Here is a 17,551-nt window from a genome sequence, read left to right on the forward strand (position 1 = left end):
CATAATAAAATTTGTATGTGTAAAGCAACTTTGCTATTACACAAAGATTTTAAGTCATAAAAAACTAAATTCAAATGTGTTGTGTTTATGTCACCCCATCATAATGTGCACTGTGTGTTAGTTAAGTCATAAAGCTTTAGCGTTCTGTCTTGCAAAGAAGCTGAAAAAAAAAACTGATTAAAAGAAGGTAAAAGAAACATAACTGAGAGTTTACTGTTATCTGTAGTCTCCAAATCTCTGTATAGAAGTTAATAATCTTAAAATATTTTCAAAGCATACCATACAGCATTCCATTTTCAGATTCCACCTTCCTGGCTGGACACAATGATAGAAAAGACAAAAAGAAACCCAGCATGCTAGTTTTTAATAGGTAAAAACCTAGGATTACTATACTACTGTTAATCTACTATCTTCCTCCTCTACAGTTTACTATCAGAGTGCTTTCATTCTTCTTACTGACAAATGTGGAGGAGTGGTCTACCCTCTGACCACTTATTCTCCTTTGATCCACTCAATGCTCGCAACCTGGCTTCCCTCAGCTATTTTACCAGATCTACTTTTCTTTAAACCTCTAGGAAATGTAATTCCCAATATTAAATGGTCACCCCAGTCCTTAAGCTTTTTTATCTTTGTTTAGAATTTTACTTCAACCACCAACTTTCAAACCTTTCTCCTGCAGGGACCTTCATAAGCCTGTGTTTTCTTAATTCTCCACCTATTTCTGATTTGTTGTTGCCTCTTTCACTGCCTCTTATTTGCCTGCTCCCTAAAACTGTATGTTCCACAATGTGCTTCTCCACCTTCTTCTTTCCTTTCACTATCTCATGACTTCATTGTTTCCCATGGTTTCAGTTCTACCCTCAATGCAGACAACTATCAAATTTGCATCATAAGTCCAGACTTCCTCCGATCTTCAGATTCATAGTTACATTTATACCTGGATATTTCCATGGCCATTCCACTTCAAGATAATCTATACAAACTATTTTTCTTCCCAAATCTGGGCATCCTCCTGTATCTTCCATCTTTATTTAAAGAAAAAATGTTAGTCCTCCCAGTGACTGATATTCAAACCTGAAGTGTCATCTCTAAATCCTTGCATTCCTAACCTCCCATATCCAGTGGATCAAGTTTTGTCTACCTTGGTGACAGCTCGCACATTTTCAGTCTTAGCAACTGCCTTAGTTCAGACTCTATCCAACTGGAGCAAATTCTTTAAAGACTCACCTTTTACTCGGTAGTATGCAAGGTGTCTGGGATAAAATTCCTGGACTGTGTCTTAGTAACTGCCCTATCTTACACCCTTGTATTTTCCTATCTTGACTCTTAGTAGGTCAAGATTTCTCTGAGTGAAGATTCTCTTTGTTCAATTTGGTTCATGATCCATCATTTTACAAGTTTTACTCAATAGCAGGCTTTTAGGCTAGACAATCCTAGACTTACAAACAAAGCAACACATGTATCATCATTCACTAAACCAAAGGGATAGCCTTATTTTTTAATGTTATTTTTTTCTGAACATAATAACATAGACACACTTGAAAAATTTGGAAAATACAAAACAAATATCAGTCCCAAATTCTACCAATTAAAACTTGGCTAGATTTCTCTCTTTTCTTGTTTCTATGCTTTTTAAAAATAAAGTTGGGAATCCAATTTAAACTTAAAATGGTTTTCAGAAAACCATTTTAAAATTATGCACAGTTGCAGCCTGGAAAACTTAAGGTGGTGCCTTATCATATCAATGTTAGGAGCTTTATTTAGTGCATTTAATGTAATTGGCAATTGCAAAATCCACTTTGCCTGCATATGTGAAAAATATAGATCGTTATCTTGTTGGCCCTATGAAATTCTGCCCTTAATATTCAGTATATACTCCACTTTCATTAATTTCTTCTGTCACAATGTTCTGCCTTAGCACTCAGTTGCATTCTTTTCCTTTTTTCCCCTGTTCATTATGGTTTAAATCTGAGGACCATATGAGGGTAGAAAATATGATCTTCTAAAAAATTACCAAAAATTATATAGGCAAACCATTTTCTTAAAGTTGAAGGACAAATGTCAAAATGTTATTTTCGTTTATATTCTCCCAACCCACTAAACAGAGTTTGGTTAGATCTCAGAGAAAATTACATTCCAGAGTAGTTTCGTTGCTTTTTTTTTTTTTTTTGTCTTGTCCCAGAGATAGAAGGCAACTTTACTACAATTAGTTAGTGTAGTATAGAATTTCATGCAAATGAAGTGTGCCAGCAGTGTGACAATTTTAACATATTTTAACAAAAACAAACAAAAATGAATGCATAAACTTGCTGCTGCTTAGACCACTGTAGCTTCTGGGACCCAGTTTCTTTTACTGAGTTTAAAAAAAAAAGTTGTGCCTGAACAAAGATATTATTAGCTCACTTTCGTACTGTTATAAAGGTAATACCTGAGACTGGGCAAATTATAAACAAAAGAGGTTTAATTGACTCACAGTTCCGCATGATTGAGGAGGCCTCAGGAAATTTACAGTCATGGCAGAAGGTAAAGGGGAACAAGGAGCTTCTTCATATGAGGCAGGAGGGAGAGAGCACAGCACATACCGCCATTTTTAAAGCCATCAGATTTCCTGAGAACTCCCGCGCTATCACGATAGCAGCAGGAGGGAAACTGCCTCATGATCCAATCACCTCCCATCAGATCCCTCCCTCAACACATGGAGATTACAATTCAAGATGAGATTTGGGTGGGGCCACACAGCCAAACCATATCAGATCCCAATTTTATTTTTAAATATCTATAATTTTTTATATTATGGTATTCATTTCAGTGAATAACTATTTTTTCTTCCCTTGAAATATTCTTCAAAATTAATTTCAAGGGCATCATAGTAGTTGTTCATTAATATATATATTCATTTTTTTAAAGTTTTTTTATATAAAAACTATCTTTATATTTCAAATGTTTGTCAGTAATTTTATTTCTTTTTTAAATTTTTTTCTTCACTTAGCCTCAACTTGAAACTCATAATTTTATTTACTTACCATGGGATCTAGAAGAGGCATTACTTAGTCAAAGAGTAGATTTTTAAGCTTATGATTTACATTTGCAAATTGGTTTTCAGCAAAGTTGAAACAATTTACTGTTAAGCCGGCAGAAGATAAGAGGGCTCACTTGCCAACTGCAGAGTTCCTAAAAGGGCTCTGGGTACCTCTAGTATTTCCCGTCTCCATTTCCTCTGCACTTCATGGCAACTTCCTTAACACAGTTATGATTATGGGCACTCAAGAAATTCTCGTGATTCTCTACTATCCACAGAGTAAAATTCAAACTTCTGAGCGTGGCATCGAAGTCCTCCACAAACTGATTCCAACTTACTTTTTTTTTTCTCCTCTCCTCCCCACAACTCACCCTCTAGCAGTTCCACTCCTGGCTACATTTAGAATCACCTGGAGATGTTTTAACAAACATACACACCAGGGTTCCATTCCAGACTAATTAAGTAAGACTGGGAACTGGCTTTTTGAGTGCTGGGTGGGTGCACCAAAATCGTGCAAATCACCACTAAAGAACTTACTCATGTAACCAAACACCACCTGTTCCCCCAAACACCTATGAACATAAAATTAAATAAGCAAAAAAATCTCCACTAGATTATTCTAATAGACAGTCATGGTTTGAATCACTGTGAGTTAGCCTCTTCTTTCTTAAAGTGAGGTATGTAGAGAGACTGGGAGATTACTGGTCAAAAATGCAAATTTTGGGGTCTCACTTTAAGCCTACTAATTAGACATTTTAGGCCTAGAGACCAGGAATCTTCAGTTTAACAAAATTTGCAGATTCTGTGGTTTGAGGGCTAGTGCTTTAGCCAGAACACATTGTTTCCATTTTCTTAATGATGTGCCACACTTCCTACCTTTAACATATGCCCTCTGCTCTTTGTGCTTTAAACACACACACACACACACACACACACACACACACACGTCATATCTATTTTTTAATACCAGCTTAAATGCTTATTCTTCCAACCAGGTTTAAATGTTGCATTTTGTGCTTTCATTGTTTATATCTTTGCACACTTGTATACGCCCATCCAGTCCTGTACTAACATAGTCGTGGGGATCTTAAGATCCACTAACAGAATTAAATTTTTCATGTGCAGATAGAATATCTGATTCACAAGAATATTTCCATAGAGTCTGGCACATTTGTCTACAAATAGCAGATAGATGAAAACTATGTTAAATGTTGTAATCAAATAACTAAATGTTCCTAGCCTGCGCTCTCCTTGATAAGTAATTACCAAACACTGTTCCATAATACTATTGAAGAGAGTCAATGAAAGAGAAAGTAATCTAGTTTGGGTTTTTGTTTTTGTTTTTCTTTTTTTTTTTCTTGGAGGGGGAGTATCTTTTTCAATAAATATTCAAATACCTAGTGATTTGATAACTAAGCTCACTCAGATTTGCTTTGCTAAATCAAGTATATTTTTTGTCTACTCAATAGCTTATTATATGTGATCTTAGTGAAAGGCTCTACCCAAGCTGTAAGCCATTTATTTAGATGATTAGTTCTCTTTGGCTGATCATTTTGATATAAGACATAAAGTGAAAGGAAATGATTTAGAGTGTTTTGTTTTGCTAGGACCCAAGCACAGGTGAGAGTTTAAAGTCTGGTATTCCAGATGGAAATCAACTTTAGTAAATGCACAACCTCACATTTTAAAGGAATGAATGTGAGACCAATTCATGAAGCTGTCCCTCAATCCTGTTTCTCTGAAGGCCATGCTCAAATGAGAACTCTTTCACTAAGGTTTCTAAGAAAACTCCAAATTTACCCTTTCTAAATCGGTGTTTCTAAAGCACTAAATATCACTTGCATGGTATTTATTGTTTTTCCCTGTTCTGTCTCAAGAACATCTCAGATTCATGTACATTTCGTCACCTGTACCTGACTCTAAGCTCCTGAAATTAGGGAGCAGGTATTTTTCAGACTTACATTTCTTATAGTGCCTAATGATATTGCCTGGTACACCAAAAGCATCAATAAATCTGAGACAAATGAGTAGATAATAATAGTAGATAAATGCTGCTGAAACCTAGCTATAATGTAGAAGTTTTTCTTTAAATTTACTTTATCCAAACCATAAGCTATCTTTTGGTTTGGATATCATCTCATCTCATAGACAAGGGGAAGAATTACACTGTGGTCATGGATAGAAATAGGAGATAATTTACCTCCTCTTTACTCAGGTAGACAGAATATGGAGGCTGCTGAGAAAAGATTTTAATTGTGTGCAAAATACGTAACTACTCTACATTTTAGTTTACTCCTCTATAAATTGTAGAAAAGTTTCTGTCTATCATATAGGGTTACTGTTAAAAGTAGCCTAGTTACTGTATGTAAAAGTATCTAGTGCATGGCACATGGTGAATAATAAATGGTATTTAGTTGTTTTAATCCTTTCTATCTGGCTTACAAAAACAAAAGGACACGATTAAGTTTGTTTATTCAGAAGCATTTGGTTCTGAAAAATGAAACCAGGGCATAAAGTATATCAGTAATAGTAAGGTGTACTGTTTGACACGAGTTACAAGTACATGCTATGTATTAATGTGAGATAAGTTGAATTAAAAAGGTAGATAAGTAGAATAATTGAAAGAAGACTTGGCATCCTAAGCTTCTATTAAGGTTCTGTGACTTATCGGTTGTTTGAACTTGAATTTGGATAGCTATTCTAAACGGATCATTCTGGGTAGAATAACACAAATGCTTCTTTATCCAGATACATAGACAGATAGAAGAGTTCTCTTCAGTCATCATCTAAGGGTAAATAACTTGCCCTTAATAGATGGCACATAAGGATTGTGGCACCTGGGCACTTAAATGCTGAATGTCCATTGAGCAGAGAGTCTACAATTCTAATTACACATGACAATGACCCAAAAACTGTTTGAATTGCATGTTGCTTCTATTTCTATCTAGTCAGAACTTACCCTTGACAGTTCAGAGTGTGACTGATGAATGATAAGGAAATAAGTTGCCTTTAAACTTTTCAGATAGCCATGTGACAATGAAGCTCAAAGTTTGAGGAAGCAACCCAACAGAAAAAAAAAAAAAATCATTGAAAATGGAAAATTACTTTGGGAAAATTGAATACAGATGTCAAACTATCCATGGAGATTACAAACTGTTGCTTCTGAATGTATTAGTTTGAACCACACAAATTGTCTCTACTTGCCTTTTTTGACTTACAGAAATGATAGTTCATATGTTTTTCAAGATAACAACAATTAGGCTTTGTTAAGATATTATCACTCTTTTGAAGAAAGGATAGCTTAGTTGATTTTCTATAGAGTTGGGGGAGAATAATAGAAGAATGAAATATCATTCTTCTATTAGGTTTATATTGGAGGAATCTAGATATATGAAATAAAAGGAAAACAAAAAGCACACATGGTAAGAAAAAGTTACCACTAAGCTTCTTTTGATAGGAGCAAAATGTGGAAAGACACATGTGCTTATCAGAGAGATATTGTGTTGGAAGTATTGATCAGAGTGGGGAGCTATGATTTAGAAGAAGGGGGAAGTCATCAAGGTTGTGATACCCATGGAAATAGAAATCTTAAAAAAGAGATTTGGAGAAAGCAGTGCACAATAACTAGATCTGGAGGAGAGTGAGCAAAGCCAGAAGATAAAGCAAGCAGAACTATGAAATAGTTTTTATTATTTATTCTGAGATTCAGGGAATCCAAGAAGATAGTGGGAATCTGACCAGGTGAGTTAACAATCTTGTTCAAAACTCTATAGTACATCACTCTCATTTGCTGTGGCAATTCTTTATATTTTGAGAACATAATTATAATAAAAATATGTAAATGAAGTCAACAGAAAGTTGAGGTGGAACAGTACATCCTGGGGTAAGCCTTATCTTGAGGGGTAGTTCTTGACCATGTTTGGGAAGAAATTGGTCTGTCAGTAAGGAAAACAGTTTCATGAAGAGGAAGAATCTTACCAGTGTATAAAAGACTAGTTTGAGTTTATGCACTGAAAAGGGGCTCCTGGGTGGCAGTGTCTCATAAATTCTCCTACTGACTTTCATCAGTAGCTGTGTTAGGTAACAAATCACACTGTTGCATGTCCCCATGTTCTATCTGGCTTAATCCATCAATGGGAATTGGAAATAAATACCGGAAGTCCCTCTGGACGTGGTGAAGGCAGAGGCTTTGCCACCCAGGATTCTATGGAGGGGAAATAAGCAGGGAGGACTTTGTAAAATCCGAATCTTTTTAACCTTATAAAGTAGATTTGTCAAAGGGCTTACGGTTTCACACTCTTAGCTGAATTTTTGGGGTGGAGAAATCTAGAAATACTGTGGATAGAGACCCTTATTATAATCCAAATAAAGAAGTAGGACTGTGAAAGAGGTAGTGTAAATCAAGAACCCTTAAGGCATATTAAAGTGAGTAAAAAGACTTAGTAACAGAATACAGTTGGAGTATACAACTTAGAGGAAACATGAAAATATAATACCAAGGATTTTGGCCCGGGAACTGAGAGGAAAAAAAGTGTTAATTTTTTAGACACAAGTGGGGTATTTGTAAAGGAAAACATGTTCAATGAGGAAAATAATTGTTTAAATGTTTTCGTTTTAAATTTGAAAAGACAGAGTTCCATCCAAGGAGAGAAGAGTTGTGAATAAGTGACTGAAGATAATTTGAGAATTTTCTGTGCAAAAATCATCTAGAATGGGATCTCAGTTTCTTCTTCTTTCTCAACCCCAATCAACTAGTTGTGTCTACCTTGAGCCTCAGATTGTAAAAGATTTTTAGTCCACAGCTAAGCTCCTCAGGAAAGTCCCATGATCACTTTCCAATTTCAATCGTGCAATCTAGTGGCAAGAGTGACTTTAAGGACCACTTACCTGCCCTCACAAAAGAGACATATAGATGGTACTGAGCTAACTCGGCAAAGAAGTAGAGCAGGACATCCATCCACATCATGAGCGCGGAGCCTCAGTATTTTCCAGAGATGGGTGTGGGAAGGTATTACGGGGTGAGGCCACATATAGAGATTTAGAAAGAAATCCAAGAAAGTGCAATATCATAGAAACCAGGAGAGGAGAGAAGGCCATAATGAAGACTCTGGTCAACATGGACACATTCTTCCAGCAAAGCTGTAAGAACAATGAGAGTGAGATAATAACTAGACTGGGCAATGACATGGTTTGGCACCATGGTTTACATCTTGGGAAACATTGTATTGCTTCAGGGAGTGACAAAGTGAATCACAATGAGGAAGAATAGTCCATTTTTATGTATTACACCATTAAATAATTATTAACTCACCTCTCTACCTTCATTTACTTAGATAATTTATCATTGTATTTTCATTAAAATCAGATCATTAGTTTGGATAATACAGACCTCAGGGAAAAAATTACTCTTAGGTTTGTTAAAAATTGAATAAACGTGTTTTCTAAACTTGTTTTAAAATTATTGTTGAGAACTCATGTGGATGCAATTTTAAGAGATGCATCTCTTAAGACACAATTTTAAGAGGTGCATCTTTTAAGACACAATGTTAAGAGGTACAGCTCTTAAATTCACATTAAGTTAAGTAAGCCAAATCTTACTATAGAAGTTTCTCATCACATATTCACCATTACATAGATTCAGATATGTGTTCTTAAAGTCTTTAGTTAGTGTCTAAGTAGAACAGAGGAGTTCTACAACCATACTTTTTATTTATCAAAAAGAAAAAAAGAAAGGAAAAAGATGTCCAGATTCTCACCATCTGTCTGACTTACAAATGCACCTGACTAAAAATAAACCATTCAGGAATAAGCCATTCACACTTCCTCTGCAGTGACTTTGAAGTGTTTGTCAAGATACCCGTATTAAATTAAGAAACTTGGTGCTCTGGTCCTTTAATGGGGCTGACATTCTGACTCACATATGCCCGAGGGAAGGCAGAACACAGGACAGCTGAGAACACCAGAGAACTGGCAGTTGGGAGCCTGATGGAGGACAAGCAGGGCCTGGAGGACAGGTACGTGACAGAAGCACAGGAAACAAAGAAAAATGGTAAGTTGACCTGGAAAAAAATTTGAGGAGATTTGTAAGCAGAGTAAGTTAAAGTAGCAGAAAACCTTCATGTAGCCCTTAACAACAACAACAACAAGAAAAAAATAATAATAAAGGGGGGGAAAAAGGAATCATTTCTGAGATTTGTAGATAGGAGGAAAAACAAAGAACCAAAACTTTTCCCTTGAAATGTTTACTGTTATTAATCAAGGAACATTATTAACTATTAGGGTCCTGACTAAAGGTTACATAGCTAATTAGGACTTAGAAAGCCTTGGATTTTTAAAAAAGAGTTATAGACCAGTTAGATTTATAAAAGAAATTGGAAGAATTACCATAAAAATATCATTTTTTAAAATTTATCTTATAAAGGACAATCTGTAATCAGCATTACATGACATTTACAAAGTTTTTTCCTAGGATATGATTTAGCTCTTTCATTGTAAATTTAAAAAAAAAAAACTCTATAGTTTGAGTATTGTTTTAACATTATCTTTCATTTCAAAGATATTGTTTCCTGATAAAACTGGTAAAAGATTGGGATTTTGCTATTTAGTAACATTTGACAAACTGTGATTTACTCTTTTTTTTTTTTTTTCTTGTCAGAAGAAATGAAAACAAGAGTTCATCACTACAGAGGCACCCTGACAGCGTAAATATCATGAAAAGCTAAAAACTAGAATCATCTGGTAAAATAAATAAGACTCATCATGTCCTTTTCGGTCCGTAACCAGAAGGGCAGCAAAAGGCCTTTGCCACTGGGGCCTCATCTTTTGCTCCAAGTCCCACGTAGCAATTACCTGCACTTTCAAGAGGAGAAACAACGACTACACCTAAAGAAATTCCTTCTTCATAGGATGTTTCTAGTGGCCAAGATACAAACAAAGGTAGAAAGAAAAGATGTTGCTGACTACTATGAACAAGTGTTTCAGTCAGTTTTGAAACATCACCTGGGAGAAACAGTGACAGGATTGCTGCTCATCTATCCTACTTCCATTCTGCATATCCTCGAGTCCTCCAGCGACACTCTCTACCAAGTGCTTTTAGATTATACTGGCCATGACAAAGATGAAACAGAATTTTTTATTCAACAAATGAAAATTATAGTCATTTCTCATAACATTCCAATGAGGCTTTTTATGCAATGGCATGTTTCAGTGATAAAAGTGCCAGTTATGTATCTCGATGATGTGACACAATCACAGTCCCTAAAAGAGGTCATCACAGATTTTCTCACACAAACTCATAAACTGTCAGTCTATCTTTGCAAGACTATGAAAGTAGGCACTAAAGGACCAGGTGATAACTTACACCAAGTTGCACCTGACCTGCTCCTTCCAGAACAAATCATAAAGTACTTGTGCAAATCTGAAGAATTCATGGACCCAGCAACATTTATAAACATGTATAATAGACCCATACACATCATTCTGGATTCTGAGGTGGTATGGCCTGCTCCTTCACGTTTCTAGGATTGAGAGGGATAATGTGCTCATGTCTCTTAAGGAATTTGTGCTACTTAAATAAAGAAGAAAACATTCTTAAAGTTACTTGTCCCTTTTAAAAGAAAAGAAACAGAACATTGCAATATACATGGAGGTAATATATTAATCTTCACAGAGTATGTTGAGCTAAACTTTAAAATGTATCTATTTGTTGTGATATTAGAGTTCAATACATTATTTTACTAGATAGATGGGTTTAATAAGTTTATCATAAGTTCTCAAATATTAACATCATTTTCATGAATTGACACTTTTCAAAAAAAATAAAATGGATGAAAAAAGACAAATGGAATTCAGATTGTCATCCAATCCCTCAACAGTTAATGAATAGTCATGACTACACACCAGAAGTACAGTGTTCTGAGGGTATAAAACAGAGAAGAAAAAATCCCACTCTTGAGTTGCTTGCAACCTAAGGTTAGCGGCAAGTACATGTAGAAGTAGTTACGATATGGTATGTAATGTAATATAATATATCATTATAGTAGCAGTATATAGGAAGGACTTTGAGAGCACAAGTGAAGGAATAATCACTGTAAAATTCCTGCATTCAGAAAACAAAATCTAATTATCAAAAATATTTCCAAAGCCCATATATTCTGGCCTATACAATCAAGAGCATTGAGACCATTATAAAGCTACAGAAAACAATAGCTATTTGGAATGAGAAGAAAATACATTTTCAAATGGCATTGTGCTACTCCATGCAACATCATTTATTGAACATCCCTCTATGTTACAAACATTTGCCAGGCGCTAAGGGATATGGCAGGGTACACAGAAAACATTATCTGCCCACTATTAAAACTTACTTCTAAATGATTTTATGTGAAATAAACAATCTGGTTATTTTCTCAATTCACTTTCTAGAAAGTAACTAATTATATATGATTTCTATATGACCAATTTCAAGTTGATCCCTTCTTTTATCCAGATGAATACTTTTCGCATTGTTTAAAAGTTTTTAGCTTGTTTAAACAATTAATTGACATCAACATTTTGAATACGGCAATGATATATGTCCCAAATTACCTTAATATCTTATGAAACAGACTTTGGAGTTAATGGAGAAAATACTTATATCATAGTTTTAATTTTTTTATTTATTTAATTTTTAACTTATTTGGGGGCCAAACCAATCTCACTGTGCACTTCAAATGTTTTGTTTGCAGAAAATTTTGTTCTGCATATGAAAATACTGACCAAATTTTATGTAACAAACAAAATGTATATGATAAACAAAAATGAGATGCATCATTGTTACATAACAGAATCAAATTTTAGGAAAGACCATTCTATTTTCCAAATTTTGTAATACATCATTAATTAGAATGGTGTTTTTCACTTTTAACTGAACTTGAATTTTCTTTCAAGTTAGTAATAGAAAAAAATGTTTTAGACAAAATGAGAATTCTTCTAACTAAGAAAGAGTATATAACTTTCAAAATTTATATCAATTTAGAAAAAAACACCTAATATTAATCAGCAATAGGCTGTCTATTCTTTAAACTGTGAAAAAGACACAGGGGCCCATCAGTAGTAAATGATCAGTGACAAACTGACTGGAAACGTAAGTAAATATTTTCCCAGCCAAAAAAGGAATAGAGAAAACGTTTAACAAAGATATACTCCTTGGTCCAGTATTAGAATGAATGTGAAAGTGGTTTGGGACAGAAGACTAGCATATATAAGAGAATAATGGATAATAAATGTTTATTGGATCAGACAGAATTTCTTTAGCAGGGTGAATTTTGTTTGGGAATAGTATTTTCTAAAGTTAGCTAGTGAATAGAAGTTTGGGTTTTGGATAAAAAATTGTATGTTTATAAATAAGAAATTATGGCATATTGTATTTTCCAGAAATGGTTACTGCAATATATCCAATCCCACACGCCTTTCTTACAACATGAGCTTGCTATTCCTCCGATTGTGTAGTGGCTTCTAACTCTCTCCCCTTGAACGCAGGCAAACCTCCTCTGTGACTGCCTCAACCACTAAAATACAAAAGAAATGATTCCGTGTGATCTTGAAAGCTAGGTCATAAAAATGTTGTGCACTTTGCCTTGCTCACTTGAATGCTAGCTCCTGGAATTCAAACACTATGCTGTGAGAAATCCAGCAATTTCAGACAACATCCCGAGCTGAGGTCGCAGCCAACAGCCGCTATCATCCACTAGACATGTGACCCCAGATACCAGGCCTCCGGTAAACCTGGGAAGCCAGCTCAGCTGACATTGTGTGGAGAAGAGATGAGCTGTTTCCACTGAGTCCTGCCCAAATTGGAGTTCCGTGAACATTAGTGATTATTGTTTATTTAACCACTAAGGTTTGGGTGAATGATTATGCAGCACTGTGGAAAAATAATACATATGTAATGGGGAAAATAATATATATGTATATAAGCTCTTTGTATCATTTATTATTCATTAATTTATGTACCAAAATGTATTGGATAGCTACTGGTAAAAATGTACTAGTCGGCCAATCGCTGTGCTAGTCACTGGATGTACAAGTAGCAATAAGATGTATATTCACCACACTGCCTGGCATAGATTTTTTTATGGGTCTATAATACTTTTTGGCGTGAGAAATACCGATAGAAACCTAATTCACTAAGCCAAAAAGAGAATTATTAACAATCTTAATCATTTTTGAAAGAAGTTATAGAGTATCTGTCAACGATAAAATTGCTGATTTACTTAGTATATCATAATTTTAAAGAATTCATGAAGGCTCAACTATGAACATAACTGGAAAATAAACACATTGTGACTAGAAATAATTTCAGTTACTTATTTATTTGTTCATTTTTGTGAATACATCAGAATGAATTTATTCAAATAAATTTACCCCGTATAGGAGTCACTTCTGGAAGATTTATATTTGTCCAGGTAACACTACCATTGCCGAAAACATTTTGTGACTCAATGGCAGTTGAATAAAGGAGGTTTATAAATCAAAGGGAGATTGAATATTTTAATTATACCTAATTTTTGATCTCCAAATTATCATTACACTCCAACTTAATTAGTAACTTTAAGATTTGATCTCCATATAGAATTTTTTTTAATCTATACTCACTCTCAAAGACAGGTCTGCTGTCACTAAACATATTAAAAAGAGAGTGACAATGCTTCTAAGGGGAAGCACAAATTGTTTTCAGTAACAAATGAGTTATTGAGATACTTATATAGGTTACTAATATAATGTCTTTAAATCGGACTCATTTAGCTGTGTATGTTTGGGTAGATTTGATAAAATCCAGAAATCTTATCTTCATACCTTGCAAATGTAGTAAAAATGTGAACTTTTAAGCCTTAGTATGACTCATAAGTTAATTCTTAATGAAAATAATAGTAGAATGAAGATATATGCATGCTTATGTTCATCACATCCCTGTTTACAATAGCAAAGACATGGAATCAACTCAAATGCCCATCAATCATAGACTAGATAAAGAAAATGTTATATATATGTGCGTGTGTGTATATATATGTATATATGTGTGTGTGTGTGTGTGTGTATATATATATTTTAAATTTATAAAAATTGATAAAATTTCTGGATTTTATCAAATACACACACACACACACACACACACACACACACACACACACCATAGAATACTATGAATATATACTATACATAAAAAGGAACAAGATCATGTCCTTTGCAAGGACATGGATGGAACAGAGGGCCATTATCCTTAGCAAACTAATGCAGGAGCAGAAAACCAAATACTTCATGTTCTCACTTATAAGTGGGAGCTGAATATTGAGAACACATAGATGCAGGGAGAGAAACACACACTGCAGCCTGTCAGGGGTACGAGGGGAAGGAGAGCATCAGGGTAAATAGCTAATGCACGTGGGGCTTGATACCTAAGGGATGGGAAGACAGGTGCAGCAAACCACCATGGCATACATTTACCTATGTAACAAATCTGCACATCCTGCACATGTATCCGGAACTTAAAATAAAATCAAATAAAATTTTTAAAAACAAAGAAAGCTATAATTGCCTTAAAATAAAATTTTAAATAAAATAAAAGTACTTAAGTTAACCCAAACAAAAAAATGAATATTTAACAGTGTGAACATATAATATTTAATATTCATGTAACAACAAACATATAACATATACTCATATAAAGCCAATGATCATATTACATTCAAGTGGTGTGGCTAGCACTATTCTAATTCTTTTCTTTTTATATGAATACTTCACAACAGACTGCCCTGTTGATTATCCTATCCTTGTTTCAGAGTTGACATTCAAGAAGGTAATAGATTTCTTGCAGAATAACTTAAACAACATTATTTGAAAGGAAAAACTCTTCCACGGTGAATTCTAACATTCTACTATCATCACTTTAATAAAAAAGGCATCTGGATACCTTCATGGAGCATCATTGCTTAATACAAATATAATTTGACATCCGGTGACTGTATCATAACTCTACAAACACAAAATCACATTTCAATTAAGTTAAACCTATCACTAGCAGTTGAATGTCCCAATTTCCACAAGGAAGTGGAAATGAAGCAGCCTATCCCCAACCTCACATAGCCAAGTACTTTCAAATCATTTCATATCGTATTAAATAATTTAATGCAGAATTAAAGTTCTCCCCCTTGTGGTCAGTTACTTAAATTTCCTGATTGTGGACAGGATGTATGTAGTAAACACAGTGCACTGATTTTAACAGCATACAGAGAGAACCCAAGAAGTACCTTTCAAATATCTGTTTGACTCCTCTTATTCCACAGGTAAAGATTCTGAGACCTAAATACATAAAGGTGTTTGGCCGATGGTAAAAGGAAGTATAACAGTATACTGGTATAACTGTAACAGCAGTAACAGTAAAAGCAAGTTAACTGTATTCTCCCATTTAGGGTCTTGTGATCATTAACTTCACCACATTAATTATGCCAACATTTGTTCCTCTACAAGTAAGTAACTTTAAGTAAATTATGCCTGTCTACTCACTTTTTCTCATTAGTTTAGAATTTTAATTGGTATGGGCAGTTTATAGTATCTGAGAAAAATTTTATATTGGCTGGCCTCATGTTGAGTTACTATATAAAAAAACTAGTTCTTATTACTGTTCTCTGTGTTTTCTTATTTATTTGAAAGACCAAGTTCAATACATTTTATTTTAGTTATTTGTTTTGTTGTTAATTTCTAACAATGGTTGTACTTTGGATTTATTAAAATGCTTTTGCTAGTATGTTTCCATATAGACAGAAACTTAAAAGAGATTTTCCATATAATGTAGACAAATATATTTTATTTAAGCATAAGTAGCTATAAATTTCAAATGAAAAAGAAACCATTTTTAACTGAATGTGAATATTTATAGAATTAGTTCACCTATATTTTCAGTTGAAAAGATTACCGTTTATCCTTAAAGAAGATATGAAGAGAATAATAGTGATGTCAAGCCATTCTTCTCTTTCCCTGATCACTCTAGTTGCATGCTTCTCTAATGCATTCTAATTAATGCCATGACCTCAACTCTCATCTAAGAGATAATGACTTCAAATACATATTTATATCTTCACTAATTCATTTAACAAATATGTATTGTACAACTATGTTGTCTGCATTGCTGCCTACACCCTGAAGATACAATGGTAAAAAAGGCAAGGCCAGTGTTTCCAGTGAGCATATACTCTGGAAGATGAAAAAAAAAAACAAATAGAGAAAATGATTTCAGATGATTTCATGTGCTCTAAAAATTGTCATAATATTGACAGTGACTAATGGGTCTGCTTTACATTTGGTGATCAGTGAAGCCTTCTCAAACTGAAATCTGAATGAAAAGAGGTGGGATGGTAATGGTCAGAACATTCCATATGACAGAAAAAGTGCAAAGGCACTGGGGGAGGAGCAAGCTTGGTGTGTTGAAGGACAGAAAGAATACCAGAGAGACCAGAGTACTGGAAGCAAGAGGGGAGTGAGGTTGGTGAGAGTGGCCAGAGATACACTATGTAGGGACTTGTGGGCATAATTAGGGGGTCTGGATTTAATTCTACGTGTTTTCTTCACTACTACACCAAATTCCACCTGGCCTCCAGGCCTCATGCAGGGCCTTCTCAAGAAGTCCCACTGGAACTCCACAGGCATCTGCATCTCCACATGCACTAGATGAATGCATCATTCCCTGCTGCCACTATTCCTTCAACCTACCCCTCCCACCCCCTCCTTGTTGCTATAAAATGAACCACTCTCCAAACAGCTGCTAAGTCAGGAATTCAAAAATTATCCTAGATTCCTTTATTTCTTTGTATGATTGACAGCCAATCAATTCAATCCTCATTTATTTTCCAGGGTATTCCCATTGTCTGATCTTGTTTCTGTGCCCTGCTTAGGCATTTTCCTCCCTCCAATTTCTTCTTCCTACTCTCTCTTCTCAGTTATATCATGTTTCTCTCAAACATAAAGACACTATAGCATAAGGTTTAATCAAGAGAGCCATTCTGGTGTCAAATTGCTGAAGTGAAACCGGTTCTACAACTTTGTAGAAGTGTAATTTGTTTCTTTACCTTTCTGTACCCCAGTTTCCTCATCTGCACAATGAGAGTGATAACAGGATCTATATTTTACGATTAAGTAAATTAATAGTAATTTTCTATGTAATAAAATTCATAATATTTTTAAGTAATATTATCATCTTTTAAGTAATATTCTCAGATTCATCTTTCACATATGTATGTAAACTCCTAGTAATAAGGCCTTTAAACTCAATGGGAAGGAACGTCTTTAAAGAAGTGTGCATAAACACTTATTCACAGAGTTCACTATTTGGTTAACAGTTAAATTCACAGTAATTTGAGTATAGTCAGCACTCAATAAATGTTATTTCCCTGATCAAAATTCTTCAATGGATTCCATTTCTCCTTCAGGATAAAAAGCAAAATTATATAATAAATAATCTGCAAAGCCTTGATTCTCTGATCCATGCTTACTTTGCTA

General features: G+C 34.5%; 2 protein-coding genes across 2 annotated transcripts in view; one reads left to right on the top strand and one right to left on the bottom strand.

Annotated features, from left to right (window-relative positions):
• ZNF804B (zinc finger protein 804B) overlaps positions 1-17,551 on the bottom strand; it is a 588,638-nt gene that overhangs the window by 543,366 nt on the left and 27,721 nt on the right. The gene's annotated exons all lie outside the window — the stretch shown is intronic.
• On the top strand, positions 8,986-10,618 carry TEX47 (testis expressed 47). The gene is made up of 2 exons (XM_025379455.1): positions 8,986-9,068; positions 9,675-10,618. Exon 2 carries the CDS (start codon positions 9,779-9,781, stop codon positions 10,538-10,540), a length of 762 nt encoding a protein of 253 aa, XP_025235240.1. The 5' UTR covers positions 8,986-9,068; positions 9,675-9,778; the 3' UTR covers positions 10,541-10,618.

Source organism: Theropithecus gelada, chromosome 3, assembly GCF_003255815.1.
Source record: "Theropithecus gelada isolate Dixy chromosome 3, Tgel_1.0, whole genome shotgun sequence".
NCBI lineage: Eukaryota > Metazoa > Chordata > Mammalia > Primates > Cercopithecidae > Theropithecus > Theropithecus gelada.

Bases quoted from the DNA above. Each gene is read 5' to 3' on its own strand.
- TEX47 (XM_025379455.1), top strand. From the start codon at position 9,779: ATGTCCTTTTCGGTCCGTAACCAGAAGGGCAGCAAAAGGCCTTTGCCA.